Source organism: Pseudopipra pipra, chromosome 6 (genome assembly GCF_036250125.1).
Source record: "Pseudopipra pipra isolate bDixPip1 chromosome 6, bDixPip1.hap1, whole genome shotgun sequence".
Classification (NCBI taxonomy): domain Eukaryota; kingdom Metazoa; phylum Chordata; class Aves; order Passeriformes; family Pipridae; genus Pseudopipra; species Pseudopipra pipra.
The window spans coordinates 647718-673279 of NC_087554.1; the positions used below are offsets into that span (position 1 = coordinate 647718).

Genomic DNA, 25562 nt, shown 5'->3' on the forward strand with positions numbered 1-25562 from the left:
AAGGCTGGACATGGGTGGGTGCTGCGAGCCATGGGTTTATTGTAGGGGGCTGCAGCCCCCCGGCATGGGGCCAGCAGGGAGCAGGGAGGTGCCGGAGGAGGGCGCATGGGGGTACCATGGGGGCAAGGGACAGGGCACTGGGGACACTGGGATTGGGACTGGGCATGCGGGGTGGGCACTGGGGACAGTGGGATGGGGCTCAGTGTGGAGACTGGGTGGGCAGTAGGAGCCGGACGGGGGTCCCGGCAAGCCCCTCACCCAGCCGTGGGCTTCCCCTCAGTGGGGTAGGTGGCACCAGGGCTAGAGGCCCAGGGAGAAGGTGCCTGAGTCAGTGGACTGCTTGTCCCGAGTGCAGCCCCCCAGTGCCCCTGGGGGACACGTCGTGGGGGTGGCGGGGGTGGCGGCCGCACCGGCCTCTGGCACCTGTGGGGCCGGGCACTGGGTTAGTCACTGCCCCACAGCCAGGGCACCCGGGGGGCTCAGGGGCACTGCCCCCACTAGCCAGCCCTACACAGCCCCAGGCACAGGGCCGATCGAGCCCCCCGGAGGTGACCCCATCCCCACGGCACCCTGGCCCCACGTCTGACCTCCTCGAACTTGCGGGCCTTGTAGTGCTCGGCGCCCTTCAGGAAGTTGAGCAGGATGATGTCGCACAGCACCGTGCCCTGGGGGCAGCGTCGTTGGGGTGGGGGGCCCTGCGCTATGGGGCACCCCCTGACCCCCCCCTAGTCCCCCACTGTCGCCCCGGGGCTGTGCTGTGTTCCCATGGCTACGGGAGGTGCCACCGCGCCGGGGCTGAGAACGGCCACAACTCACCACACCGATGGAGGTGAAAGCTGCCACTGTGTTGATGAGGGTGGGGACGATGCCGAACTTCCCGGCCTGGGGGGTGCAGAGCCCCTGTCGGCGGAAGCCCCCACCCCTGCCCCGGACCCGCGAGCCCCCGGCCCCACACGTACGCTGCCGTGCACCAGGACGTCGAAGCGGATGCCGAAGGCCTTGGTGAGGGTGCGGCGCTCGGAGCCGTCGGGCCAGCGGTAGTACCTGGCGTGCCTGCGGGGGCGTGGGGACACGGGGACACAGGGACAGGGGCACACGGGGCCGTGCCAGGCAGCGCACACCCCTGTGCCGGGTGTGTGTCACGGTGGCGGCTCGGCCGTACCTGAAGTTGTAGCCGGGGGCAGGAGTCCGGGCCAGGCTGTCCAGGCGGGTGAAGGAGTAGTGGGGTAGGCAGCGCTCCCAGGCCCGGTCCAGGTCACACACCCACCCGATCTTGATCCCCAGCACTCCCCCCTGCCCCGGCCCCACATCAGCCACATGGCACCACACACCTCTGTTCCCACAGTGTCTTGTTTCAACAGCCTCACAGCCCCACATTCCCATAGCCTCATGCTCTGTGTCCCACGTACCCACATCCCACATCCCCAAGTCCCCAAGTCTCACATTCCCATGTCTATAGACACATCCCACACCCCAAACCCCATGCACCCATGTCCATGTGCCTGTGTCCCCACATTCCTCTGACCCCCATCACCACACCACCAAGTCCCACATCGCTACGTGCCCCGTGCTCCTGTATCCCCACGTCCTATTCCCAACACCCCACATCCCTGCATCCTGTGTCCCCACGTCATGCTTCCCCATGTCCACGTGTCCCCCATCCCATAATCCCCTCGTCCCGTGTCTCACACCCCCATGTCCCACATCCCTGCATCCCCACGTCCCGAGAGCCTTTGTGTCACCAAGTCCCACGTCCCCATGCCCTCACATCCCACCTACCTGTGCCCCCACGTCCCCACACTCTCCCTCTTCCCCCCCGTGCCCCCTGTGCCCCCCGTGCCCCCGCTCACGGTGGCGGCCAGCGCAGGGAAGTCCTGCCCAGCCAGGCGTGCCACGTCCCCCAGGCGCAGGATGGGGCACAGGGGCTGCAGCTGCGGGTGGAAGCGGCACCGGCCCAGCTCCACCCCACTGCCAGGGGGCGGCAGGTTGGTCCTGGGGACACGAGGGGACACGGGGGGACATGGAGGGATGTGCCTGTCCCTGTGTCAACATGTCCTGTGTCCCCCTGTTGCCACGTTCCCTCCCCATGTCTCCCCTGTGCCACTCACTTCTCAAAGCCGAAGAGCGGGAAGCGGATGCTGTTCTTGATGAGGAGGGTGAAGTTCTCGGCCTCCAGCATGATGGGGCTGGGGGAAAAGGGGTGACCCTGGGGACGTGGTGGCAGGGCACGGCCCCCTCTCCTCCCTGTGTCTCCACATGTGCCCCCGGCCCCACTCACACATCAACTGTGTCCACCTCGGGCGGGCACCAGCCCTGGATCTCGCAGGTGCTCAGGGTCGCGTTGTAGGAGACACAGCGCCCCGTCAGCATCCCTGGGACCCCAGACACACGTCAGCACCCCTGGGACCCCCCGACCCCTGCCAGCAACCCTGGGACCCCTGGACCCTTGTCAGCGCCCCTGAGACACCAGATCCGTGTCAGTACTCCCAGGAGCACCTCTGGGGAACCCAGATCCCTGTCAGCACTCCTGGGACCCTGAACCATTTGTTCCTCCGGACTCCCAGGTCCCTCATCAGCACCCTGGCACCCACAGCCCCCATGAGGGTCTCTCAGAACTGCCTGTGGTGGGGCTCAGCCTCTGGCCTCCCCCTGGCCCCCTCAGCCCCCTGTTCCTGCCTTGGCCCTCATGGGGGTCCCCCACCAGCCCTCACAGGGGTCCCTCACCGTTGCTCATACTTGGACCCAGCCCCTGCCCCCCCCTCGTTCTCCTGGCCCCCTCAGCCCACCCGTTCCCCCCTCAGCACCCCCGAGGGTCCCTCACCACTGCCCACAGTGGGGCTCAGCCTCTGGTCCCTCACGGCCCCCTCAGCCCCCAGTTCCCGCTGCGGTCTCTCACCGTTGCTCGTACCCAGACTCAGCCCCCATTCCTGCCTCCACCCTCACGGGGGTCCCTCACCAGCCCTCACAGGGGTCCCTCACCGTTGCTCATACCCAGACTCGTCCCCCCATTCCTGCCTCAGCTTTCATGGGGGTCCCTCACCATAGCTCGTATCCAGGCTCAGCCCTCGGCCAGCTCTGGTTCCCCTGGCCCCCTCAGCCCCCCTGAGGGTCCCTCACCGCTGTCCGTGGCAGGGCTCAGTCTGCGGCCCCACCCCGGACCCCTCAGTCCCCCATTCCCACCCTCACCGTTGCTCGTACCCACACTCAGCCCCCCGTTCCCCCCTCAGCCCTCACGGGGGTCCCTCACCATTGCTCGTACCCGAACTCAGTCCCCGGCTCCCCCCAGCCCCCTCAGCACCCCCAGCCGTGCCCGTTCCCCTCCCCAGCGCCCCCGGGGGTCCCTCACCGTTGCTCGTGGCCGGGCTCAGCCCGCGGCAGTCCCGGTCGGCCGAGCAGCGGAACGCGGCTTCGCTCTGCGGGGCGGGGGTCAGCGGGCGGGGGGCTCGCAGAGGGGGGTCCCCCCGAGCTCCCCCTGCCCGCCCCGCACCTCCGGGCACACGCCCTGCGCCTGGTCCTCGGTCCGGATCTGCTTGGTGACCACCACGAACACCGAGGTGCCCTGGGGGACGCCGCCGTCACCCGACCCGCGCCAGGGTGTGGCCCGCGCCCCTCGGCGGCCCCTCGCCCTCACCTGCGGGGGGGGTGACGTAGTCGGCCGTGTCCAGCACCTGCCCCGCGTAGCGCCCCACGCCCTTCACCTTGGTGACCACGGAGGACTCGATGGCGGTGTCCCGCACCTGGTACGCTTTCTCGTGGAGGAACACCCAGCTGCCACGGCACGGCGGGTGACGCTGGGGACAGCCACCCCCGGGCACCCCCCGGCACCCGCCTGCGACGCCCAGGACCCCCCGGAGCTGCCAGCACCGGCGGTGACTGCCGCTTGTCACCCCCCGCCGGTGGCCGCTGTCACCCCCCCAGGAGCACCCGGGGACAGGGACACCCCTCCTCTGTCAACCCCCGCTGCTGCTCTGCCCCTCGGTGTCACCCGCACTGTCCCCTTCCCCGTCGCCCGCCCGAGGTGTTGTCCTGGCTGTCCCCCTTGTGTCACCCGCGCCGACACCCTCTCTGCTCGCTGTCCCCATCATGTCACCCGCGCTGCCACCCTCCTGTCACCCGCACCGGCACACTGTCCCGGCTGTCACCACGGTGTCACCCCGCCGGCACACTCTCTCCCGGCTGTCCCCCTTGTGTCACCCCAGCGGCACACCTGAATTCCCGGCACTGACACACTTGTCACCCTCTCTCCCGTCCCTCCTCCGCCCCCTCACCCGCCGCTCCCGGCCTGGCCACCTCCTCACCCCGCACCCCTCGCTGTCAACCCCGCATCGCCCTCGTCACCCCCGGGTGTCACCTGCAGCAGCAAGTGGCTGTCACACCCCGCGGAGCCGGGAAGGGGGTCCTGGGGGGGGGAATCTCGGGAAAAGGGGTCCCGGGGGATGTCCCGGGGGGATGTCCCGGAAGTGCCGGGGGGGGCTCACCCGACGAAGTAGGCGAGGATGAGGAGCTGGACGCCGCGGTTGACGGCGCCCACCACCCAGCTCTTCACCACCACCGACTTGGTGGTCTCGTACGAGAAGAAGTCGCTCACCCAGCGGGTGCGGGGGCCCAGGGGGGACATGGGCGGCGCGGGGTGGGAGGGGGGCGGCCGGCGGCGGGGATGCGGGCAGGGCAAGGCAGGAGCGGAGGGTGATGCGGGAAGGGCAGGGCAGGGTAGCGGTGCGGGCAGTGAGGAGGGATGCGGGCAGGGCAGGGTGCGGGTGCGGGTGCGGGTGCGGGCGCGGGTGCAGGCAGGCGTGCAGGCAGGCGTACGGGCAGGGGTGCGGGCAGGGGTGCGGGCAGGGGTACCAGCAGGACGCGGGGACTGGCAGGGTGTGGGCAGCAGCCCGCAGGGGTGCGGGAAGCCGGGGCGGTGCGGGCGGGCGGGCGGAGGCGGGGGCAGGGCGGGGGCCGGGGGCGGGGGCACAGCCCGGGGGGGCGGGAGGGGTCGCCCCCCCCTTCGTGGGGAGATGGAGAAGGGGGGCAGGCAGGGTCCTGCCCGGGGGTCCCTGCGGTGGGATCCCCCTTTTGGGGTTCCCCCTCCGGACACCCGGGACCCCAACCCGCGTTGGGGTGCACGGAGGGCGCGGGGGGCGCCCCACTCTGGGGGTGCCCGGTTTGGGGGGGGGGAAACGACACACCCCCGCGGGGGGGGCGCAGGAGGGGTGCCCCGTGTGCGCGGCCCGCGGGTTTCGGGGGTGCCCCGCTCTGGGGGTCCGGTCCCCCCACTTTGGGGCGCCCCGGGTTTGGGGGGGGTGGGTGGGTCCCCCCGCGGTGACGTCACGGGGCTCGCCCGGCGCTGTCCGGCATCGCCGGCCCATCATCTCTGTGGTGCTGGGCGGGGCAGAGCGGCGGGAGGGAGAGAGGCCGCTCTGGCCCCGCCCCCGCCGCCTCTGTGGGCGGGGTCCTCCGGCTGCCCCTGTCCTCCCCGCCGCCAGGGGGCGCCGGCGCGGCGTGGCGCGGCGCCATTGCGGAAGTACCCCTCGACTTCCGGCGGCTGCGGTTCCGCGCGATTCGCGCTGCGCAGGCGGGAAAGGCGGCGGCGGTGCGGGGGGGGCCGGGGGGGCACCGGGACCGGGGGGGGGCACCGGGGGGGTGGGACCGGCCTGGGGTCGGGGGTGGGCCCTGGAAGGAGGGCGGGGGACAGGCCTGGGGTAGGGGGAAGGCCCGAGGGGCGCGTGTGAGCTTAGGCCCCGGAGGGATTTGGGGTGCGGGGAGGCCGTTCCGGTGAAGAGAAGGGCGGGCGGGGGGAGGGACCCATGAGGTGTGAGGGCACACGGAAGGTGTCGGGGCGATACAGAGGTGGCCGAGGGGCGCAGAGGGTGGAACATATGGGGAAGGAGTGAGAGGGGCCGGAGGTTGTCCAGGTCGCCCCCCCTGAGTGAATCGTGTGCCACCCCGAGAGGCAGCGTCGGGGCGGGCGTGGGGGAAGTTTGAGGGGGCACGGGGTTGGTTTTGGGGGCGCTGCGGAGGGCAAGGGGGCCCCTCGTCGGCCCAGCTCACCCGCTGTCCCTCCCCGCAGCTGTTCTGACTGACCCCCGTGCCGCTGCCCCGGGCATGCCGGGCTGGGGGGGGCCGCTGAACCCCTCTGTGCGCTCGTCCCCGTCCCCTCCCGTGCCCCAGCAGCCTCGCAGCCGCCATGGCCGACACGCTGGAGTTCAATGAGATCTACCAGGAGGTGAAGGGTTCCATGGTGAGCCAGGGGGGGCACACGGGGATGAGCCTGAGGGGTGGGAGGGGGGAGTGAACACTGCGTGGTGAGGAGCTGTGGGGGGGTTGGGGTCCCTCCCGTGCCCCCCTCAGGCCCGGCTGTCCCGCAGAACGACGGGCGGCTGCGGCTCAGCCGGCAGGGCGTCATCTTCAAGAACAGCAAGACGGGGAAGGTGGACAACATCCAGGCCTCGGAGCTGGCCGAGGGCGTGTGGCGGCGCGTGGCTCTGGGGCACGGCCTCAAGCTGCTCACCAAGAATGGCCACGTCTACAAGTACGACGGGTTCCGGGAGTCGGTGAGTCCTTGTTCCCTTGGCCCTGTCCTGGATTCAGCTGTGCTCCCTGTGAGCCCCGGAGCAGCTCTGCTCCCCTGTGTCTCCATGCTGGGGGGCTGTGTCTCTGTGGGGGCTCTGGGCAGCACCCGCCGGCAGGTGATGGTTCCTGATGGTTGTTCTCTCCCTCTTGCCTTGCCCAGGAGTTTGACAAGCTCTCGGATTTCTTCAAGGCCCACTATTGCCTGGAGCTGGCAGAGAAGGATTTGTGTGTGAAGGGCTGGAACTGGGGCACAGTGAGGTTTGGAGGTGAGTCCTGGCACCAGTGTATCAGGGGCAGCCCTGAGACCTTGGGGTGGGTTGTTCCCACCAGTGTGGCTGTTCCTGCCACCCCTTCATACTCTTGGGAGCAGCTGCCTTGGGGACTGCGGGGACATTTGCCATCCCAGGAGAGTAAGGTACCTGTGGATCACAAATCCTGGGGGAACATTGTGCAGACAGTGCTCAGCATGGAAGCTGCGAGCACCTGGCAGAGCTGCTGGTTCCCAAAGGAGCCAGGAGAGCTGGTGGATGTCCCCCCTGCTCTGAGACCAGAGGACATGGGCACAGACAGTTTCTTACCTCTTTCTAATCAGTGCCTATTTCCAGGGTTGCAGCCAGAAGGGAGAAAGCCTGGAGATTTGGGAGGGTGGGAATGCAGTGGGGAGAGCAGAGGCATTGGGGTTTTGGGAGAGGGGGTGGCACGTGTGTAGAACCTGCCTTGTGGGGCACAGCAGTGACCCGGCCACGACGGCCCCCGCAGGGCAGCTGCTGTCCTTCGACATCGGGGAGCAGCCCGTGTTCGAGATCCCCCTCAGCAACGTGTCCCAGTGCACCACGGGCAAGAACGAGGTGACGCTGGAGTTCCACCAGAACGACGACGCCGAGGTCTCGCTCATGGAGGTCCGGTTCTACGTGCCGCCCACCCAGGAGGACGGCGTGGACCCCGTGGAGGTGCGTGGGGCTGCCGGGGAGGGGTCGGGGTGGCTGCCAGGGCCCCTTTGTGATCCCGTCCCTCGCAGGCCTTCGCCCAGAACGTGCTGTCCAAGGCGGACGTGATCCAGGCCACCGGCGACGCCATCTGCATCTTCCGGGAGCTGCAGTGCCTGACGCCGCGCGGGCGCTACGACATCCGCATCTACCCCACCTTCCTGCACCTGCACGGCAAGACCTTCGACTACAAGATCCCCTACACCACCGTGCTGCGCCTCTTCCTGCTCCCGCACAAGGACCAGCGCCAGATGTTCTTTGTGGTGAGCGGGAAGGGGTCAGCCTTCCCTCGGGAAGAGGGGTGAGGGGTGGGTCAGGGGGATTCACGTCCTCGCCTCCCCCTCTCTTTCCAGATCAGCCTGGACCCCCCGATAAAGCAAGGCCAGACCCGATACCACTTCCTGATCCTGCTGTTCTCCAAGGATGAGGACATCTCCCTGACCCTCAACATGAACGAGTGAGCTGCCTTGCTGCCAGGCCACTTCCCAGGCCCCCCAGCCCAGATCCCGAGGGAAGTACCAAGCCCCTGGCGTCCTGTTCTCACCTCTGCCCTCCTGGCTGTGCAGGGAGGAGGTGGAGAAGCGCTTCGAGGGGCGGCTCACCAAGAACATGTCAGGGTCCCTCTACGAGATGGTCAGCCGGGTGATGAAGGCACTGGTGAACCGCAAGATCACCGTGCCCGGAAACTTCCAGGGGTGAGTGGCTGCAGGGCCGGTCCCTCTCTTTCCCCGTCATTCCCATGGCTGTGGGGAAGGGGGTCTGTGTGATTTGTGCCTGGAAGCAGGGCTGCTGGTTCCTTTGGGCTGCGAGGGCAGGCACAGGGAGAGCGTTTGTCCCCGCGGGTGCTGGTCAGCCACGTTTGCCCCACAGACACTCCGGAGCCCAGTGCATCACCTGCTCCTACAAGGCCAGCTCGGGGCTGCTGTACCCGCTGGAGAGGGGCTTCATCTACGTGCACAAGCCGCCCGTGCACATCCGCTTCGACGAGATCTCCTTCGTCAACTTCGCCCGCGGCACCACCACCACCCGCTCCTTCGACTTCGAGATCGAGACCAAGCAGGGCACGCAGTACACCTTCAGCAGCATCGAGAGGTGGCTCTGGGCTCTGGGCTCTGGGCTCTGGGCTGTGGGGCCGGTCTGGCCGTGCTCACTGGGGCTCCCTGGCAGCCCAGGCCTGACCGTCGGCTCTCCCGCAGGGAGGAGTACGGGAAGCTCTTCGACTTCGTCAATGCCAAGAAGCTGAACATCAAGAACCGGGGGCTGAAGGAGGTACCTGCCGTGTGGGGCCTGCCTTCTCCCGAAATCCGGCTGCTTTTCCCTCCTTTTTTCACCTCTCTTTTCTCTCCTTGCCCTTGTAGAGGAAAAAGGTCCGTGCGATATCCCTTCCTCTTTCTCCTCCTCCTCCTGGTGCAGGTTTCCTGTGCATGGCTGTGGTGGTCCTTGGCTAACCCAGTTAACCCCAGCGTGGTGTGCGAGGGCCCCCCTAACCCACATAACTGCTCTGCCCCTCTCTCCAGGGCCCTGATGGTGGGGAAGGAGGGGACGTGTCTGTGTCCATCCTCCACCCTGTGCGTGCCCAGGGCCATGCCAGGGGCTGTGTTCCAGAGTGGGGGGCGTGCAGGGGGTGCTCAGGGAGCAGCTCTCATCCCGCCTCTCCACAGGGAATGAAGCAGAGCTACGATGAATACGCCGACTCTGATGAGGACCAGCACGACGCCTACTTGGAGAGGATGAAGGAGGAGGGCAAGATCCGGGAGGAGAATGCCAACGACAGCAGCGATGGATCCGGGGAGGAGACAGGTGAGGGCGGGGGCTGCAGGAGACTGCGGGGGGCTGGTGTTGTGCTCTGGCTCCTTTCCCTCGTGATTATCTGATGTGCTGATCACTTGCTCTCTCCTCCAGACGAGTCCTTCAACCCTGGAGAAGAGGATGATGATGTGGCTGAAGAGTGAGTAGAGGCTGGGCAGGGCTCTGTCCAGAAGGGCCTTAGGAAGGTGCTGTTGGGGGATGCTCCTAGCACGACTGGGATTGCCTTGTATAGCCCTGGATTTGGGAATGTTGAGCAGCAGGAACAGTTCTGGGCTCACTCTGCTGTAACACCATTAGGCAGTGTGAGAGAGTTCCAGAAGGAATCAGGGGCTCCTGGGGAGGCCTTGGCTGCTCTGGCCAGGAAAGAGAACGGCGGGAGGAGGGCTAAAGCCCTGGGCTGGGGCAAGGGTGGGTGGGGGCCATGGTCCCTGCAGCAGCGTGGTGGGAGCTGGGGGGGCTGGGAGCTGAGCCCTGGATGTCCAGGAAGCGGAACACGGTGAGCCACGTTCGTGGAAGGCGATTCCCCCGAGGGCTGTTACCAGGAGCACACGGCAGCTCCGGCCCGGGAGGCCTCTGGGGGCAGGTCTGGCTGCCGGCCGGGCGCTGAGGCCGCTGCCCCCCCCGCGCAGGTTCGACAGCAACGCCTCGGCCAGTTCCTCCAGCGGCGACGGCGACAGCGACCGCGACGACAAGAAACCTGCCAAGAAGGCCAAGATCGTCAAGGACCGCAAGCCCCGCAAGAAGCAGCAGGAGGTGAGGGGCTGCTGCGCTGCTGGGGGGGTGCAGAGGCGAGCGGGGTGCCAGGGTGCTGGGTGAGGGGTGGGCTGGGGCTCCATGAGTGTTCTCGATCTCCCAGAGCAAGAAGGGGAAGGACCCCAACGCTCCCAAGCGCCCGATGTCGGCGTACATGCTCTGGCTGAACGCCAACCGGGAGAAGATCAAGTCGGACCACCCTGGCATCAGCATCACCGACCTGTTCAAGAAGGCTGGGGAGCTCTGGAAGGCCATGTCCAAGGAGAAGAAGGAGGTGAGGGATGGGAGGACTGGGCTGCTCCCCTGGGGCAGCAGAGCTGGGCCTGGTCTGGGAGGAGAGGCTGGATGTGAGGGACCCTTCCTTGCTCCTGGGAGGAACTGGGAAGGGGAAGGGACATCCTCGGGCTGGGTGATCAGAGGTGGAGAGGGATGAGGTGGGAGCAGGGTGGGGTGTGGGTGGGTGCTGGGGATGGTGGAGGAGGAGGGAAGGCCCTGCTGCCCCTGCTCTCTGGTCACAGGAGTGGGATCGGAAGGCAGAAGATGCCAGGCGGGACTATGAGAAGGCCATGAAGGAGTACAGTGTGGGCAGCAAGGCTGACAGCCACAGGGGGTGAGTGTGCTGGGCAAGGGGCTGGCAGGGCTTAGCCCCCCAAAATCGGTCTATTCACCAGTGCCTTGCCAGAGCTGGGGGGCTGCCAGCCAGGTGACACTGCTCCTCTCCCCACACGGCACAGGGAGAGGTCAAAGAAGAAGAAGAAGAAGCAGGAGAAGCAGATGAAGGGGAAAGGGGACAAGAAAGGTGCCACCTCCAAGTCCTCGTCCTCCAAGTCCCCGGCCAAGAGCATGAGTGACAGCTTCAAGAGCAAGGAGTTTGTGTCCAGTGACGAGAGCTCCTCTGCAGAGAGCAAGAAGGAGGTAGAGGGTCCTGGCTGGGGGGTCCCAGCCCTTCTTTTCGGGGGAACAACCTGGTGGTCTCCGCAGGGGCTGGGCCCCTCTCCTATCTTGTGTCTGTAGTACACAGTCACATCCCTTGGGGGGTGTCCTAAAGTCACCACCATCACCCTGTCCCCAGTGTGGGGGCACAGGAGAGATGGAAGAGTGGGGGCTGCTGCCCTTCCTTCACTGTCCCCCGCTGATCTCCTTGTGCCCTGCCCACAGGACTCGGAGGAGGAGGGGGCTGCCAGCCCACCCCCCAGCTCGGAGGACTCGGCGTCCGGCTCGGATTAGCCCCATCCCAGCTGGCTCCAGGCTGGTTCCCAGGTCGGCGAGAGGACTGGGCGGGCCGGCCCCGCGGCAGAGACCGGGGTCCTGGGCTGCGGATGGCTCCCACCGGGAGCAGGGCTGGGGGACCCTCCTCCCCCCAGCCCCCCGTGCCTGGCTGGGGGTGCGAGACCTCGTGGTGGCAGGAGGTGCTGGAGGCTCCTCAGTGCCCCCTCACCCCTGTTCCCCATCAATTTATTTTTTTTAAACACTTGGGTTTCTTTCCTTTTCTTTCCTTCGCTCGTTAATTTTTTTGGTGGTTTTGTTTTTTTTTTTTTTTTTTTTTGTATTTTGGGTCTGTTCACATGGCAACTTGGATTGAATAAAAAAACCCCGCCGAGGGCGTCTGTGTGGGTGCGGGGCCGGCTCCCCCAATCCCTCCTTCCTTCCCGCAGCCATCCGGGAGCTTGTTCCCCTCCTTGAACCGCTTCCAGGGCTGACCTCACTCTCTCCCCACCCTCCATTAGCGGCCCCCAGCCCCTGCTCAGCCATCAGGGCTCCTAATTACGGCCCCTCGCTCGATCCTGATGCCATTTGGGGGTTTTTCCATCTCCCTCATGAGTGGGTTGATCTGATTAAGTCCCTTTTCCCCTCCGGTGTTTGATTGCGGGCAGTTCCCGGTCTGGAACCAGCCCCGGGGGGATCCCATGCCTGCCTGTTCCCCCTCTTTCCACCGCCTTTACTGGCACCACTGGGATGGTGCTGCGGGGAAGCAGGAGCCCCCCGGGTCCCTTGTGCTCCCCGGGGCCGAAGGCGCGGGTTCACGATGGGCACAACCGACCCCCAAGTGGAGTTGTGGGGCGCTGTTGGCATGGCAACCCACCTCAATGGTGATTGCTGCCACTCTGGCGGCAGGCCCCACTGTTGGGAGGACCCCCGGAATGGGATAATTTACAGCGGGGGGGGGTCCAGGGGGTGTCCAGGGGGTCCTGGCCGGCTGTCCCTGCGCCCTGAGGGTCATTTGGGGGTTCCTGGAGGTCTCTAGGGTGTCCCCCCCGGCCCCATTTTGGAGGACTCTGGCCGCCCCTCTCTATGGTCCGCCCGCCACGCGGCGCCGCTGTGCCCCGCCCCTCCCTGTCGTTGGGGGCGTGGCCAGCGGGGGCGCTCATGAATATGCATTAGCAGCGGCGGCGGAGGGTGAGAGGGGGTCGCTCCGCCGGGATGGGGCTGCGGGGAACCGGGATCCCCGCGGTGCCCGCCGGGGCACCCCGCATCTTCGGACCGGGCGGCGCGCCACGGGCGCGGGACCCCCGAATTGGGTGGGGGGCTCCGTTGTCATGGGGACGGCGCTAGGCCGCGGTCGTGGCCTACTCGGCGACTCGAGCGGAGGCTTCGTTGCCGTGGCAACGGGGATAGGCCGCGCTGGCGGAGGACCCCGGGGGGGCCGGACCCGCATCCCGGGGCCCCGCCGCCATCCCGTGCTGGGAAACGGGCCCGATCGTTTCCAGATGTGCGTTGTGGCGGCCGTTCCCCCGTGGAAGGCGAAGGGAGGGGGGTCTGGGGGTGGGGGTTGGACCCCGGCGGAGGCAGGAGGGAGCGAGGCAGGGAGGGGAGGGAGGGAAGGAGGGCAGGGCCGGGAGGAGGCACCGAGCGGGTTTTTCCTGTCCCCGCAGCCCCGGTGAGTCACGGGAGAGGCGGTGGCGGCAGCGTGAGACCCGTGGGGACGGTAACCCCCCCTCCCCGCCCGCCCTGCGCCCCCCACGTGTGTCCCGGCCCGCCCCGGACATGAGGCCGATGTGGGGAAGGTGAGTGGGGCACCCGCGGCCCCGCCGATGGGGCTGGGGGGGCAATTCTCGGGGGTTCGGGCGGTGCCTCCGGGGCTGCCGGGGGCCCGGGGCGGGGGGCGGCGGGTGACCAGGGCGGGGGGGCCGAAGTGGGGACCGGGGCGAACGGGGGGCCAGACCGGCCATCGGGGGTTGGCAGAGGTCGGTGGTGGTGACACGTGTGCGTTGGGACAGGTTAGCGCAGGGTCAGGCAGGTAAGGGAGCGGCCACACGGCGCCGAGAGTGTCGCAGGGGGTCCATGTGGTTACGGTGGTGGGGGGTCGGGATGATATCTGGGGCCGCTGCCCGTGCCAGGCTGGCTCAGGTGAGCCAAGGCCGGTGTACCAAGGGTGTTACCGTGGCGTGACCGTGGTTTGGCACAGCTGGACGGGCCTTGGCACAGGGCCGGGAGGCGATCGGGCACCCCCCCCGCCTGCCGCTGGGTCTCTTTGGGCACGGGGTGACCCCCAAAACGCTCCTCCCTCCCTCCCTCTCTCTCTCCCCAGGGGCTGACCCCTCGCCGTGCCCCCCGTGTCGCCATGGCCTCCCAGCCGCAGCCCCTGCGCCCCGCCGTGCCCTGCGCCGCCCCCACCAGCACTGGGGGGGCCGGTCTGGCTGGCAGCCCCGACAAAGGTCAGTGCCACGGGCGGGGGGTTTGCTGGGGCAGCTCCCCGAGGGCTGTTCTCAGCCTGGGGGGGCCGCGCTGCGCCCCCTGACCCTGTCCCCGGCTCTCCGCAGGCACCGCGCGCCCCAAGCCGCCGGTGCGGCCCAAGCCCCGCGTGCTGCCCAAGCCGGCCGTGCCCGCCAAGCCCCCAGTGCCGCCCCCTGTGCCGGGCCCACGGCACCCCCGGCCCGAGCTGCCCTCGGCCGAGAAGATGAACCGCCTGGCTGGGCCACAGCCCTACAGCGGGGGTGGCACGGGGGGGCCCCTCCGCCGCCCCTCCTTCACTGTCAGGTCACCCGAGACCCCCAACGGGAAGGGGCTCCCGTCCCCCCCTGTGGCAGCCGCCGAGGAGGAGGTGCCCCCTGCCCCGCCGACCCCCTCGCGCAAGGGCCCCGCGCCCTTCAAGGTGACGCCGGTGCCGGTGGCTGCCAGGCCGGAGCGCTTCCCAGGCACCACTGTGGAGGAGATCCTGGCCAAGATGGACAGCAGGGAGGGTCCGGGCAGCCCAGACAGGGCCTGGCTCTCGCCCTTCTGTCCCGACCCCTCCTCCCGCTTCGGCTCCAAGACCTTCGCCGCCTTCCGGAGGCGTCCCAGCGGGGAGGCGGATGGAGACCCCCCTGGTGAAGCCCCACACGCACCCCGACCTGCGGCGGGCGAGCTGGGAATGGGGGATGACGGACACTCCGTGGCTGAGACGAGGTGAGGGGCCAGAGACCCACCCCAGGGGGAGAGTGGCAGTGGGAACACGGGACATTGCTCCGAGCCGTCCTGGGGCGGGAATGTAACGGAGCTGAGGTCTGGTCGCCGGCACAAGGCCTGGGTTCCTCCCGAGCCACAGCGCCTCGAGCTGCCTCTGTGGGAAGGCCAGTGCCAGCCGCAGGACGGACTGTCCTGGACCAGGAGCTGCCTGCAGCCCTGTGGGTGGGCTCCGAGCCAGCCGTTGGGCAGGGGGTCGCTCCCTGGGGAAACACTCCTGTTTTCCCAGCCTCACTATTTTTTCCCTGCTGGGCCATGCCAAGGCACAGGGAGCGGGCAGATCAGCGGGACTCCCAGCTCCGGGACGTTCTGGGCCGGAGCCAGGGCTTGGCCATGCTCCCGAGAACTCGGGCACCTCAGGGAGAGCTGGGCGGGGGCTGCTCTGAACCAGAGTGTGAGAAACTCGCTCCCAAAGGACCAAAAGCTTTCCAGAAAAGGGGCTGGGAGTGCTTCGCCTCCCTCCCCTGGCAGCCCAAGCCAGGGCCCAGCGTGCAGCCATGGCAGGGCCTGACCCTGGCCCCCTGTGGCCATGGAGGCTGGTTTGGAGCAAGGGTGCCTCAGTGGGCGTGAGGAGAGGGGCCCTGCGGCACCCAGTGGGATTTACCTTCTTTCCCCATTTCTCTCTGCAGCGGCTCCCCCCCAGCTGGGCCACGCTGTGCTGGGGACCCCCGTGGACACCGGAGGCCACCGTCCCCTCCTGATGTGAGTGCTGGCCTCGCCCTCCGGCGCCGCGGCGGCTCCGCTCCTGGGCTCTCTCCTTCGGGGCTCTCCTGTCTCCTCCGGGGCTCCCTCTCTGCGGGGTGCGTGTCTCTCCTTTCTCCTCGGGGTGCTGGCTGCCCCTTCTGGGGGGTCCAGTGCCCCCTGCGCTGGGCCCCCAGCGCGGGGCCCAGGGGTGTGGGGGTGGCGTGTGCCGGCACCGGTGCCAGCCGTGGGCAGGGAGCAGCTGTGAGTCACCAGCCGGGGTTTGGTGACCCGGCAGGTATGTGGCAGGGCAGGCCCCTTGGGCTCCCCGCCAGTCCCTCTCCCCACACTGCACTCGCTCGGGGCGGTGACCGGGACACCGGGCCTCGGTGACACCACGGGTGACAGCCCGGGCAGTGGCCCCGGGTCACCCCGGCAAGAGGGCAAACCCCGACGGTGCTGGACAAAGGTGATGCCAGTCCCAGGCAAGGCAGGCGGCTGGGCTGGGGGGTCCTGACTTCCTTCTGCTTCATTTCTTCCTCTCATCTGTCTGGGTGCTCTGGGGGCAGCGGAGGGCTGAGCTGGGAGCGGGGCTGGGGCACCGGGAGCCGCCCGGGCTGAGTCACGCGGGAGCAGCCTGGTGCTGGCACACGGTGTGGGCACCTCCTGCCCCAGGTACAGGGAGGGGAGCGGGGCTGGAGGGAGAGACCCTCCGGAGGTTTGGGGTGGATGATGCTTGGGGGTGTCTCTCGAGTGACAAGACCCCCACTGGCTCTTTCCACAGCTCTCCTCTCTCCAACTGGGGGCCCTCGGACCCCCGGGCTCCCCACGGCCCCCCACCTCCCCGACCCCGGCCCCAGGAGCTCCCTTCCAGCCTCCCGAGCCTTCTGCCCCAGCTCCCGGCTCTCCCGATGCCCCCGCTGAGCTCCTGGCCCCCGACTCCCCCACACTACCCCCTGGCTCCCCCAGATCCCCCACTCAGCCTCCAGCCGAGGCCCCTGCCCCCTCCATCCAGGCCCCAGGCGCTCCCTCAGCCACCAAACCCCATGTCGGCACCTCCCGCTCCCCTGGCTCCCCCCACACTCCCGGGGAGGGTTCCCCTGACACTGCCAGCCCCCCTGGCACTCCCGAACTGCCCCCCCGAGTCACCTGCCCCCCTGGCTCTCCTGAGGCTGCTGCCGAGTACCTGGGCCGCCCCAGCCCACCCCTTGCCAAAGCCTCTCGTCCCCCAGGCTCCCCAGAGGGACCCGATGACTCCGCAGTGTCCCCACAGTCCTGCCAGGGTCCCGATTTCAGCTCCCCTCCCCGGGACGTGGGACTGCGGCGCTCCTCAGAGGGAGTGCTGCAGTCCCCACCCACGGGGCAGGGCCTGGGGGAGCTGGGGGGTTCACTGAGTGCCCTGCCCCGGCCCAGAGACCCCCTGTCTGAGCCCTCCCTGGGCAGTGAGTCCGGCTGGAGCCTTTCCCAGTCCTTCGAGTGGACGTTCCCGTCGCGGGGGACACGCTTGTCGGCCTTCCCCCCCCGCTCCCCCATCCGGGAGACGCCTGACTCGGGGCTCTCTGAAGAGGGAGAGTCGGATGGGGAGGCTGCAGCCCACAGCCCCCCGGAGGACAGCGGTTCTGAAGGGCCTGACAGCTGCAGGGCAGAGGGGGCTCCATGCCCAGGGGGTCCCGTAGCCCAGCGAGAGGCTGAGGGCTTGACGGAGGAGGAGGAGGAGGAAGGGGAGGTAGAGCGAGGCACCCCTGGGTCCCAGTCCCCACTTCGTGTGACAGAGCCTGGCTGGCACCCAGCTGAGCCTGAGCCCCCCACCCAGCCCAGCATCACCACAGCTGCACCCCTGGATCCAGCCCCCCCAGATCCAGCCCCTCTGGCTGACTTGGCCTGGGCAGGCGACAGCCCCAAAGACCTGCAGGGCCCTGGGGGGCCAGGCCAGGCCGAAGGACCCCCACAGGGCCCCGACCCCCACGCCGACCCAGGCTGGCTGACGGAGCTGCTGGCGTCACCTGGGGCCCACACCACAGGGCACGGCTCGCCAGAGGTGAGGGGGTGCGGGGGGCTCTGTGGGGTTAGTGTGGGGTAGGCTCTTCCATCACTGGGTGATGGGAGGGGACAGCACAGGATGGGATGAGTGTGTGGATGGAGGCCAAGCGGGAGCGTGTGGTGAGGGGCAGGTGGCAGGGTGTGACCTCCCTTTGGGGTGGGCCCTGCTGTGCCGTGTACCCTGGGCACCCCAGGGCATTTCTCCCTTTCTCCCCAACTCTGCTGCTGCAGGAGCCAGGGCTATGCCCCCCTCTAACTCTTCTCACTCCTTTCCCCCTTCCCCCCAGGGCCTACTGGGCTGGTCGCGGAAGGACCTATGCAGTGAGTTTGGCATTGGCCACCCCCGCCGGGCCGGCACCTTTGACTGGAGCTGCCCAGCTGTGTCCAGGGAGAGAGACTGGCCTGCTGAGACCGAGCAGGACCAGGAATTCAGGGCCAAATCCGGCTGGGACAGCAGCCGCAGCGACAGTGCTGGGGCCAGGCCGGATGGGCACTTCAGCATCGCCCGGGAGGGCTGGAGCAGTGACTACAGAGGGACGGAGCTGATGGCAGACACCAAACTGGGCGGCAGTGACTGGTCCCAGTCCCTCGGTGCTGGGGAGAGCTGCCTGCGGGATCCAGACTTTGGCAGCAGCACAGCCAAGTGGGGCCCGGGCTATGGCCTGGGCCGTGCCAGCAGCACAGAGGAGCTTGACTCCGGGCAGCCCACCTGGGCGGGCAGGTATGGCACCGGTGACACGGAGATGAAGGACAGGGAGCTCACCCCGGACTGGGCCAGTAAATACAGCAGCCGGGATGCCAGGAGCAAGGATGAGGATTTTACGCTGGGCTGGGCTGGCCGATCCAGCACTGGGGACACTGGGAGCCCAGACAAGGAACTCAGCCCCAGCCAACCGTCCTGGAACAGCAGGTACAGCACCCGGGACATGGAGAGCCAGGACCGGGAGTTCAGTCCCAGCCGGCCAGCCTGGACTGGGGAATACAAGGACACACAAAGCCAGGACAGGGAGTTCAGCCCCAGCCGGCTGGCTGAAGGCAGCGAGTGCAGCACTGGCAGTGTGGAGAGCCAGGACCGGGAATTCAGCCCCAGCAGAGCGGCCTGGGATAACAGGTACAGCACTCAGGACATGGAGAGCCAGGACCGTGAGTTCAGCCCCAGCCGGCCGGCCTGGACTGGTGAAATCAGGGACATGGAAAGCCAGGACAGGGAGTTCAGCCCCAGGAGGCCGGCCTGGGCTGGTGAATACAGGGAGATGGAAAGCCAGGATCAGGAGTTCAACCCCAGCAGGCTGACCTGGGATAACAGATCCAGCAGCAGGGACACGGAGAGCCAGGACCGGGAGTTCAGCCCCAGCCGGCTGGCTGAAGCCAGCGAGTGCACCACCGGGGACCTGGAGACCCAGGATGGGGAGTTCAGCCCCAGCGGAGCAGCCTGGAGTGACAGATCCAGCACCAGCAACATGGAGACCCAGGACAGTGGATTCACTCCCAGCAGAGCAACCTGGGATGATGGGCACGGCGCTGGGGACATGGAGACCCGGCACGGGGAGTTGTTCAGCCCCAGCAGAGTGGCCTGGGGTGACAGGTCCAGCACCAGGGATGTGGAGGCCCAGGACAGGGAGTTCAGCCCCAGTGGAGCAGCCCGGGATAGGGAGCACGGCTCTGTGCTCCCCATGGAGGAAGGGCAGGAGCTGATCCCAGGCCGGCTGAGCTGGTCCAGTGAGGGCAGTGTCGGCCAGGCCAGGCATGTTGGGGTCAGTGAGGAAGATGTGCCTGGCTCCCTCTGCCCTGATCTCCTGGCCCAGGAGCCCACCTGGGGCAGTGCCCACCAGCAGGAGCATGGCAGCTCCAGCAGCAGGGACTGGGCTGAGGAGCTTGGAGGAGGCGACTGCCACAACCAGTTTGGTGCCATTGGGACAGAGCGGGTGCCAGACCCCTGCAGCAGCGGAGCCTCGGATGGCGCCATGTCCAGGGGCCTGCAGTCCCTGGCAGGCTGGCACAGGGATATCTCTCTGGACACGGACGATGCCCGCTGGAGCCAGGACCTGGAGCACTGGAGCATGGAGCTGCAGGACACCGAGGCCAAGCGCCAGGAGTGGGCGAGTGCCTTCGGTGCCCGTTGTGCCGCCCGCAGCCGGGACCTCGGCACTGGGGAACGGAGCCTGGGAGGGGACACGGGCACAGAGGACAGGTAAGGAGGGCACCGGTGGTGGCAGGGAGGGAGCAGCTTCCCCTGAGGTGGACAGAAGGGTTTTGGGACGTGAGCAGGCCTTGTGTTATCTGGGGCTGGAGCAACTCTGCGGTCTTGTCTCCCAAGCAGGAGCCTCCGTCTTTCAGCCCCCAGCCCACCGATGGGTGATGCCCCAGCCGACCCCCCAGCTCTGGAGACCCCCCGGGCTGAGCTGCTCAGCCCCACTGAGGAGGAGAGGGACCTCCCCGAGCACGCCGCTGCCCTGCAGAGCCCCGGGGCCTCCTCTCTGCTGCTGGAGGCTGCCAGCGGGATCCCAGTGGACACAGGGATTGAGGAACCCACCTCGGACCACCCAGATGGGGAGAGCCCCCCGGGCTGGGGGGAGCAGCGGCTCTCCCTGGGCACCCCTCAGCCTGAGGGGCCCATGGAGCAGGGGCAGGAGTTCCCCTTCCTGGAGGTGAGTGGGGAGGGGGCAGCTCCCAGTCTGGCGGAGGGTTCCGTGGCTGCCCCTGCCGTCTCTGACGTGTCCCATGGGCTCGGCAGGACACGGAGCTCCTGGACAGCAGCGTGTTCCGCAGCAAGGCCAGTCTGGGCCGCAAGCGCCGGCACCGGGCACCGGCCCTGCGTCCCACCGCCCCCGAGGGGGACAGCTGGATCTTCCGGGACTCCACCGGTGAGCCCAGCGGGGACGGGGAGGGGAGCGGGGTGTCTGTCCTGGCACAGGTGTCACCCTGACGCTGTCCCTGTGTCCCCGCAGAGCCCCGGCCAGCCCCAGCAGCGTCCTCCGACGAGGAGGTGGCGGAGGAGCCCCGGAGCCGGCGGGTGCGCGGCTCCCCCTTGGGCAGGGGGGTCAAGGTGCCCCTCTTCCCCGGCCTCAGCGCCTCCGCCATCAAGGTGGGATTCCCGAACCCCTGGAGAGGGGGTAAACCAGGGGTGGGGGCTGCCTGAAGGCAGGGAGGAGGCAGTGGGGGGATTTATGGGGCAGAGCGCTGTGTGCCCCACTGACCTCACTGTCTGCTCCCAGGCCAAGCTGAGGGGCCGCAACCGCTCGGCCGAGGAGGGGACATCATCGGGGGACAGCAAGGGGACCTCCTCCAAGGACCCCCACGTGCAGCGCTCCAAGTCCTGCAAGATCCCTGGTGTGAGTGGGAAACCCCCGGCGCTGCCCCCCAAGCCGGAGAAATCGTCAGGGTGAGTGTGGGGCCAGGACCCTCGTGGGGGCGAAAGGGGTGCTGGGGGGGGTTCAGTCTGGGTGCCCAGGCTGCTCTTGGGGGTCTCATGCTGATGCTGTGCAAACACCCCAGATCCGAGGCCTCCCCCCCACACTGGCTGCAGGCGCTGAAGCTGAAGAGGAAGAAGCCTTGAGTGGGTGAGTGTGGGAGTTGGGGGGATGCTGGGCACGGATCCCCCTGGCCTGGGGCTCCCCATGTCCCCTGTGTGCAGGGCTGTGGGTCTTGCGTGGCTGGAGGGGATGTGAGGGCAGGGCTGGCTGTGGCACCATGGATGGGGTGGCTCAGTGGGAGATGTCCCTGTGTCTCTGGAGTCTGCATTGCTGGGGTCAGGTCCCTTCTGCCTGCTCCAGCCAGGACCCCTGGCCTGGGTCATCACTGGGGGGTGTGCTGTCACCCCTGGGGGTCCCTGCAGACCCTCAGCCCCTCCCCGCTGTGTCTCTTCCAGGCTCTCTCCCCGATGCCGATGGCCGCTGTCCCGGGACCAGGGCTGTCCCCTCCCATGGGGACACACACACACACACACACCTATGCACTTTGTACGAGCTCGCAGGGTCCCCATCTCCCCCCAGCACCTCCTCCCCGTCCCCATCCTCACATTGTACCCCATCCCCTCTGTCCCCTGGGGGCTGGGGGTGGGCACGACCCCCCCCCTTCCCTCAGCCCTGCTCGTGTATCGCCCCGGACACAGGGCGGCGGGTCCGGCTCGTGGTGCTGCTGCCACAGACAATAAAACCTCGCTGGTCAGTCCGGGGGGCCTGGCTCTTCTCTGGGGGTCGCAGGGGGCCCTGTGGGATGGGGGGTCACCGTGCAGGGGCTGCCAGCAGGAGGAGCTCTGTGCCCACAGTGCACCCTGGGGCTGGCTTTCCCGGCACAGCCCATGGAAGGGGGAACAGAGGCGCAGGAGCTGTGCCCGAGGGGCGTTGCTTCCCCGGTCGGATGTAACTCCTGCGGCTTTGGAGGAAGCTGCCGGAGCCCTCCTTGTGCGGGGCCGAGCGCTGCCCTTCCTGCCTTTGGGGGCCTTGCTCCACATCCCACTCCATGGGGTCTCCCACCCCAGTCCCCCTCAGAGCCAGAGGGGGTGCCGTGACCCTGGCTCGTTCCCAATGGAGCCGCTGGTGCCAGAGCCTGGGGAATGAGGGTCCCAGAGCACCTCAGTGGTGCCCAGGGCAGAGGGAGAGCGGCTCCTTGCAGCATCCCCCCGCAGCCCCCTCCCCCTGCTGCAGATAAAGGGGTTTGTTATCAGCCCCACGGGCTCGTTATCAGCCCGGCTCTGGCCACTGATCCACTGCCGTTGGCCACCACAAACCCAGCCAGGGGGACTCCTTCCCCAGCGCTGGGACCACTGGGATGGCACTGAGGGCAATCAGGTCAGTGAGGGAGTGACCTGGACCCTCAGTCCTCCAGCTTTTGAGAAGGGATACCTGAGTGGGGGCTGGAAATGGAGGCGTGTTCCAGTGGGACAGAGATAGCCGGGATTGTTATTAATAGTCATTAATAACACGGCTCAGTAACGGTGCTGCTCATTAATGGGGTTCTGGCCACGGCAGGAGCAGCCTGGGCAGCCTCTGTGATCCCAGGGGCGGCTCCTCTGCGGCGCTGGGGTTTCCCTAATGCCGCTAATTAGCGTTAATTAACCTACACTGGGGAGTGGGGGGTTCCGCCCCTTCTTTAATCGAAGATGGCATTTTAACCAGAACTGGGACACCCTCAGGGTTCTGCTGCCAGTTGTAGAAGCTTTTGGGTTTAATTCCTCACTGCCTCCAATCTGGCTGTCCCAGCACTGGATATGGGATCGTTCCTTATCTCCAGCCTGATTAAGCCCTGGCTTGTTCTCCCTGCTGACGCTGCGGACCCTCTCAGTGTCTGGTTCAGTGGCTGCCACGTCCCTGCCTCTGGGGCCCCCCAACCCACATCCCTGTTTAGCAGCCCCTTTACCCCCTGAGACCACTCTGTCTCAGTTTGGAGACTCCTGTGAGCTCCCCCCTCTTTCAGCCACTGAATTCCCCCCAAACCCCTCCTTTACACCCCTTTGCTGGGAGAAGGGCCCCACTGTGCCTGCGAGGGGTTGGGGGTCTCTGTGTCCCCCCCAGCCTCCATCCCTGCACTCAGGTGTTAAACCTGCCTCTTCCACAGCCTGTCCCGTGTTCAATCTGCCCTCAGCCCAGCTCAGACCCCCCTCAGCCCAGGTTCCAGCCCAGACCTCACAGTGTGTCCCCAGGGCACTCAGGGCTCTTCAGACTTCATTCACTCTGCAAAGTCCTGCTTGGCTTCTCCGGTGCTTTTCCCCAAAGCTGGAATTGTGTTCAGTCCCAGTGGGACATCCACAGCACACGGCCCTGCCACCAGAGGGCCCCCCTCCTGACCCTGTCCCCTCAGTATTTATTTGTGGGTCGGGGGGATGTCTGTTCTCTCTTGGCTAAGCCGAAGGCACTGCTGCATCCGGCTCCGTGACTGACCTGCGGAGCTGGGATGCACTGGGAGCTCCACTGGCAGCTGGTCCTGTGGCAGCCATTGCCCTAAAATGGGCTTTTTGCAGCATGGGTGGTCCCAGAGCCTTCCCCCCCCCCCCCGCCAGATTTTTGATAAATGCCTAAAAAAGTCTCCCTGGCATGTTTTGCTCAAAATGGGGCCCCAGCACTGGGGGACCCCCCGGAGCCACCGCTGTGTGCACAGTGCAGCAAACCTGGGAGCAAAACGGGGAATCCTGAGTGCCAAATGCAAAATGCCAAATGCATCCCCCCTCCTCCAGTGCGACTCCACCCAGTGTGAACCCCCCCCCCCAGTGTGACCCCCTGCCACCAAGTGCCCGAGGTGACACCGCCCGTGCGAAATGCAACCCCGGCGTGTGACACCCCAGCGCCGAATGCGGCGCCCGGAGCTGAAACCCCAAATGCTGCCAGAACCCTGAGGCCCCCCCCCGGCCCTGAGCCCCCCCCAGCGCTGCTGCCCTGATCCCAGCACCAAAGCCAATCTTGGTGGGCGGCCAGACCCCCCGGGTGTGGCAGGGGACGGGGTTATCTCGGGGGTCGGCGCATTGACACGCGGGTGAGAGCTCGGTGAAACCCCCCGGGAAGGAGCCAGATGGAGGTGGGGGGAGCTGTGAAGTTTCCCACGGGGGCTCCCCCCCAGCCATCCGTCGCTCCTGCCCTGTCCTGTCCGTCCCATCCAGGAGGAGGGCGGGGAGGAGGAGGAAGGGGAGGTAACTCGGTGGGATTTGCAGGGTGGCTCAGGGGCTGGAGGAGCGGGTGAGCCCGGGATGAGCTGAGCTGAGCTGAGCCCAGCCCAGCGCCGGGATGGAGGAGGCAGCGGACGCCTACGCCTACAGTGACAACGAGACGTACTGCGAGTACACGGAGTGGGGCCCCTCGCTGGCCCTGCTGCCCACCATCTACCTGCTGGTCTTCCTGCTGGGCACCGCTGGCAACGGGCTGGTCCTCTGGACCATCTTCAAGGGCGGCCGCGACCGCCGGCGCTCCGCCGACACCTTCATTGCCAACCTGGCGGCTGCCGACCTCACCTTCGTGGTCACCCTGCCCCTCTGGGCCGCCTACACCTGGCTGGGCTACCACTGGCCCTTCGGCACGGCCGCCTGCAAGGTCAGCAGTTACCTGGTCTTTGTCAACATGTACGCCAGCGTCTTCTGCCTGACGGGGCTGAGCTTCGACCGCTACCTGGCCATCGTCCGGCCCCTGGCCACCGCCAAGCTGCGCTTGCGGGTCAGCGGGCTGGTGGCCACCGTGGCCCTGTGGTCTCTGGCGGCCCTGCTGGCCCTGCCGGCCCTGGTGCTGCGGCGGGCGGCCGCCCTCGGCGAGGACCCCAGGATCACCTGCTACATGGACTACACGGACCTGGAGGCCCTGGGGTCGGAGGGCGCCTGGGAGGTGGGGCTGGGGCTCTCCTCCACCGCCGTGGGGTTCGTGGCCCCCTTCGCCGTCATGCTCACCTGCTACTTCTTCATCGCCCGCACCGTGGCCACTCACTTCCGCCGGGAGCGGGCCGAGGGGCTCCGCAAGCGCAAGCGCCTCCTCACCATCATCACGGTGCTGGTGGCCACCTTCGGGGGCTGCTGGCTGCCCTTCCACCTGGTCAAGACCCTCTACGTGCTGATGGACCTGCAGGTGCTGCCCTGGTCCTGCGCCCTGCACACCTTCCTCAACAACCTCCATCCCTACTGCACCGGCGTCGCCTACATCAACAGCTGCCTCAACCCCTTCCTCTACGCCTTCTTCGACCCCCGTTTTCGCCACGCCTGCGCCGCCCTCCTGTGCTGCCGGGCCCCCGGCCCCGGCCCCGAGCGCTCTGCCAGCTACTCCTCCGGGCACAGCCACCCCCCCGGGGGCAAGGGGGGCCCCGGCCCGGGGGGCAAGCTGGACCCCGCCACCCAGGAGACGCTCTTCCGCGCCTGAGCCCCCCCGGCCACCCCCGGCGCCCCCCGAGCTGGTCTCCTCGGGGGGGACCCCTCCCACCTCCGCCTTGCCCCAGAGCCTGGCTTGCTTTGGGGACCCCCCCCGCTGGAAAGCCCTGCTCACGGGAAGGGGAAAGTGGGGCAGGGGCTGGGGAGGAGCCCCTGGGGGGCTCGGGCGGGGGCGGCTCCCCCAGCACCCTTTTGTGTTTTGTGTCAAATAAATGAGTTTTTGGTTAAAAAAGGAGCAGCGTGCGTGCAGTTCCCTCGGGGGGGGCTGGGGGGGACATGGTGGGGGGCGTCGTGGAGGGGTGGGGGGTGTAGCTGGGCTTTGGCGTGTCCATGAGTTAAGGGGGTGGTGGGGGGTGCACTATGGGGGGTCCCTGCACCTTGTGGCTGCCCCTGGCCCCTGCTGGGTACCCCTGGACGCTGGTGGGAATTCCAGCCTGGGACAGACTCTCCCT

The 25562-nt window shown here is 67.8% G+C and overlaps 4 protein-coding genes across 9 annotated transcripts; 3 read left to right on the forward strand and 1 right to left on the reverse strand.

Annotated features, from left to right (window-relative positions):
- Positions 1–17: 17 nt before the first annotated feature.
- P2RX3 (purinergic receptor P2X 3) lies at positions 18–6064 on the reverse strand. 2 transcript variants are annotated; one of them, XM_064659868.1, is made up of 12 exons: positions 4479–4618; positions 3640–3768; positions 3488–3566; positions 3347–3413; positions 2279–2372; positions 2109–2186; positions 1851–1992; positions 1163–1293; positions 960–1053; positions 817–882; positions 588–665; positions 18–423 (listed from the first exon to the last, which is right to left on the reverse strand). In XM_064659868.1, exons 1-12 carry the CDS (start codon positions 4616–4618, stop codon positions 301–303), a joined length of 1221 nt encoding a protein of 406 aa, XP_064515938.1. In that variant the 3' UTR covers positions 18–300. The 2 variants fall into 2 exon arrangements, with proteins under 2 accessions (XP_064515938.1, XP_064515937.1); XM_064659867.1 differs by lacking the exons at positions 18–423; positions 588–665; positions 817–882; ... (5 more) ...; positions 3347–3413; positions 3488–3566 and having other exon boundaries at positions 3690–3768; positions 4352–6064.
- Positions 6065–6111: 47 nt separating this feature from the next.
- On the forward strand, positions 6112–11580 carry SSRP1 (structure specific recognition protein 1). 2 transcript variants are annotated; one of them, XM_064659833.1, is made up of 16 exons: positions 6112–6229; positions 6357–6542; positions 6722–6827; positions 7321–7511; positions 7580–7810; positions 7901–8004; positions 8114–8242; positions 8418–8639; positions 8744–8825; positions 9209–9347; positions 9450–9495; positions 9986–10109; positions 10213–10383; positions 10628–10719; positions 10844–11024; positions 11268–11580. In XM_064659833.1, exons 1-16 carry the CDS (start codon positions 6176–6178, stop codon positions 11334–11336), a joined length of 2127 nt encoding a protein of 708 aa, XP_064515903.1. In that variant the 5' UTR covers positions 6112–6175; the 3' UTR covers positions 11337–11580. The 2 variants fall into 2 exon arrangements, with proteins under 2 accessions (XP_064515903.1, XP_064515904.1); XM_064659834.1 differs by having other exon boundaries at positions 8744–8816.
- An 830-nt stretch (positions 11581–12410) lies between these two features.
- TNKS1BP1 (tankyrase 1 binding protein 1) lies at positions 12411–21443 on the forward strand. Of its 4 annotated transcripts, none has more exons than XM_064659786.1 (13): positions 12411–12506; positions 12983–13114; positions 13639–13765; positions 13871–14495; positions 15182–15254; positions 16018–17271; positions 17561–19464; positions 19591–19921; positions 20008–20137; positions 20222–20358; positions 20489–20655; positions 20769–20833; positions 21142–21443. In XM_064659786.1, the coding sequence occupies exons 3-12, from the start codon at positions 13672–13674 to the stop codon at positions 20827–20829; spliced, it is 4776 nt and encodes a 1591-aa protein (XP_064515856.1). In that variant the 5' UTR covers positions 12411–12506; positions 12983–13114; positions 13639–13671; the 3' UTR covers positions 20830–20833; positions 21142–21443. The 4 variants fall into 4 exon arrangements, with proteins under 4 accessions (XP_064515856.1, XP_064515858.1, XP_064515855.1 ...); XM_064659788.1 differs by lacking the exon at positions 12411–12506 and adding an exon at positions 12571–12819 and having other exon boundaries at positions 20222–20286; XM_064659785.1 differs by lacking the exon at positions 12411–12506 and adding an exon at positions 12572–12819.
- Positions 21444–21532: 89 nt separating this feature from the next.
- APLNR (apelin receptor) lies at positions 21533–25342 on the forward strand. The gene has a single exon (XM_064659898.1). The coding sequence runs from the start codon at positions 23990–23992 to the stop codon at positions 25100–25102; it is 1113 nt and encodes a 370-aa protein (XP_064515968.1). The 5' UTR covers positions 21533–23989; the 3' UTR covers positions 25103–25342.
- Positions 25343–25562: the final 220 nt, after the last annotated feature.

Coding starts and splice junctions, on each gene's coding strand:
- SSRP1 (XM_064659833.1), top strand. CDS start 6,176: ATGGCCGACACGCTGGAGTTCAATGAGATCTACCAGGAGGTGAAGGGT. Junction 6,543..6,721: donor ACGACGGGTTCCGGGAGTCG/GTGAGTCCTTGT, acceptor TGCCTTGCCCAG/GAGTTTGACAAGCTCTCGGA. Junction 6,828..7,320: donor GGGCACAGTGAGGTTTGGAG/GTGAGTCCTGGC, acceptor CGGCCCCCGCAG/GGCAGCTGCTGTCCTTCGAC.
- APLNR (XM_064659898.1), top strand. CDS start 23,990: ATGGAGGAGGCAGCGGACGCCTACGCCTACAGTGACAACGAGACGTAC.
- P2RX3 (XM_064659867.1), bottom strand. CDS start 5,867: ATGTTCCACCCTCTGCGCCCCTCGGCCACCTCTGTATCGCCCCGACAC.
- TNKS1BP1 (XM_064659786.1), top strand. CDS start 13,672: ATGGCCTCCCAGCCGCAGCCCCTGCGCCCCGCCGTGCCCTGCGCCGCC. Junction 13,766..13,870: donor GGCTGGCAGCCCCGACAAAG/GTCAGTGCCACG, acceptor GGCTCTCCGCAG/GCACCGCGCGCCCCAAGCCG. Junction 17,272..17,560: donor CAGGGCACGGCTCGCCAGAG/GTGAGGGGGTGC, acceptor CCTTCCCCCCAG/GGCCTACTGGGCTGGTCGCG.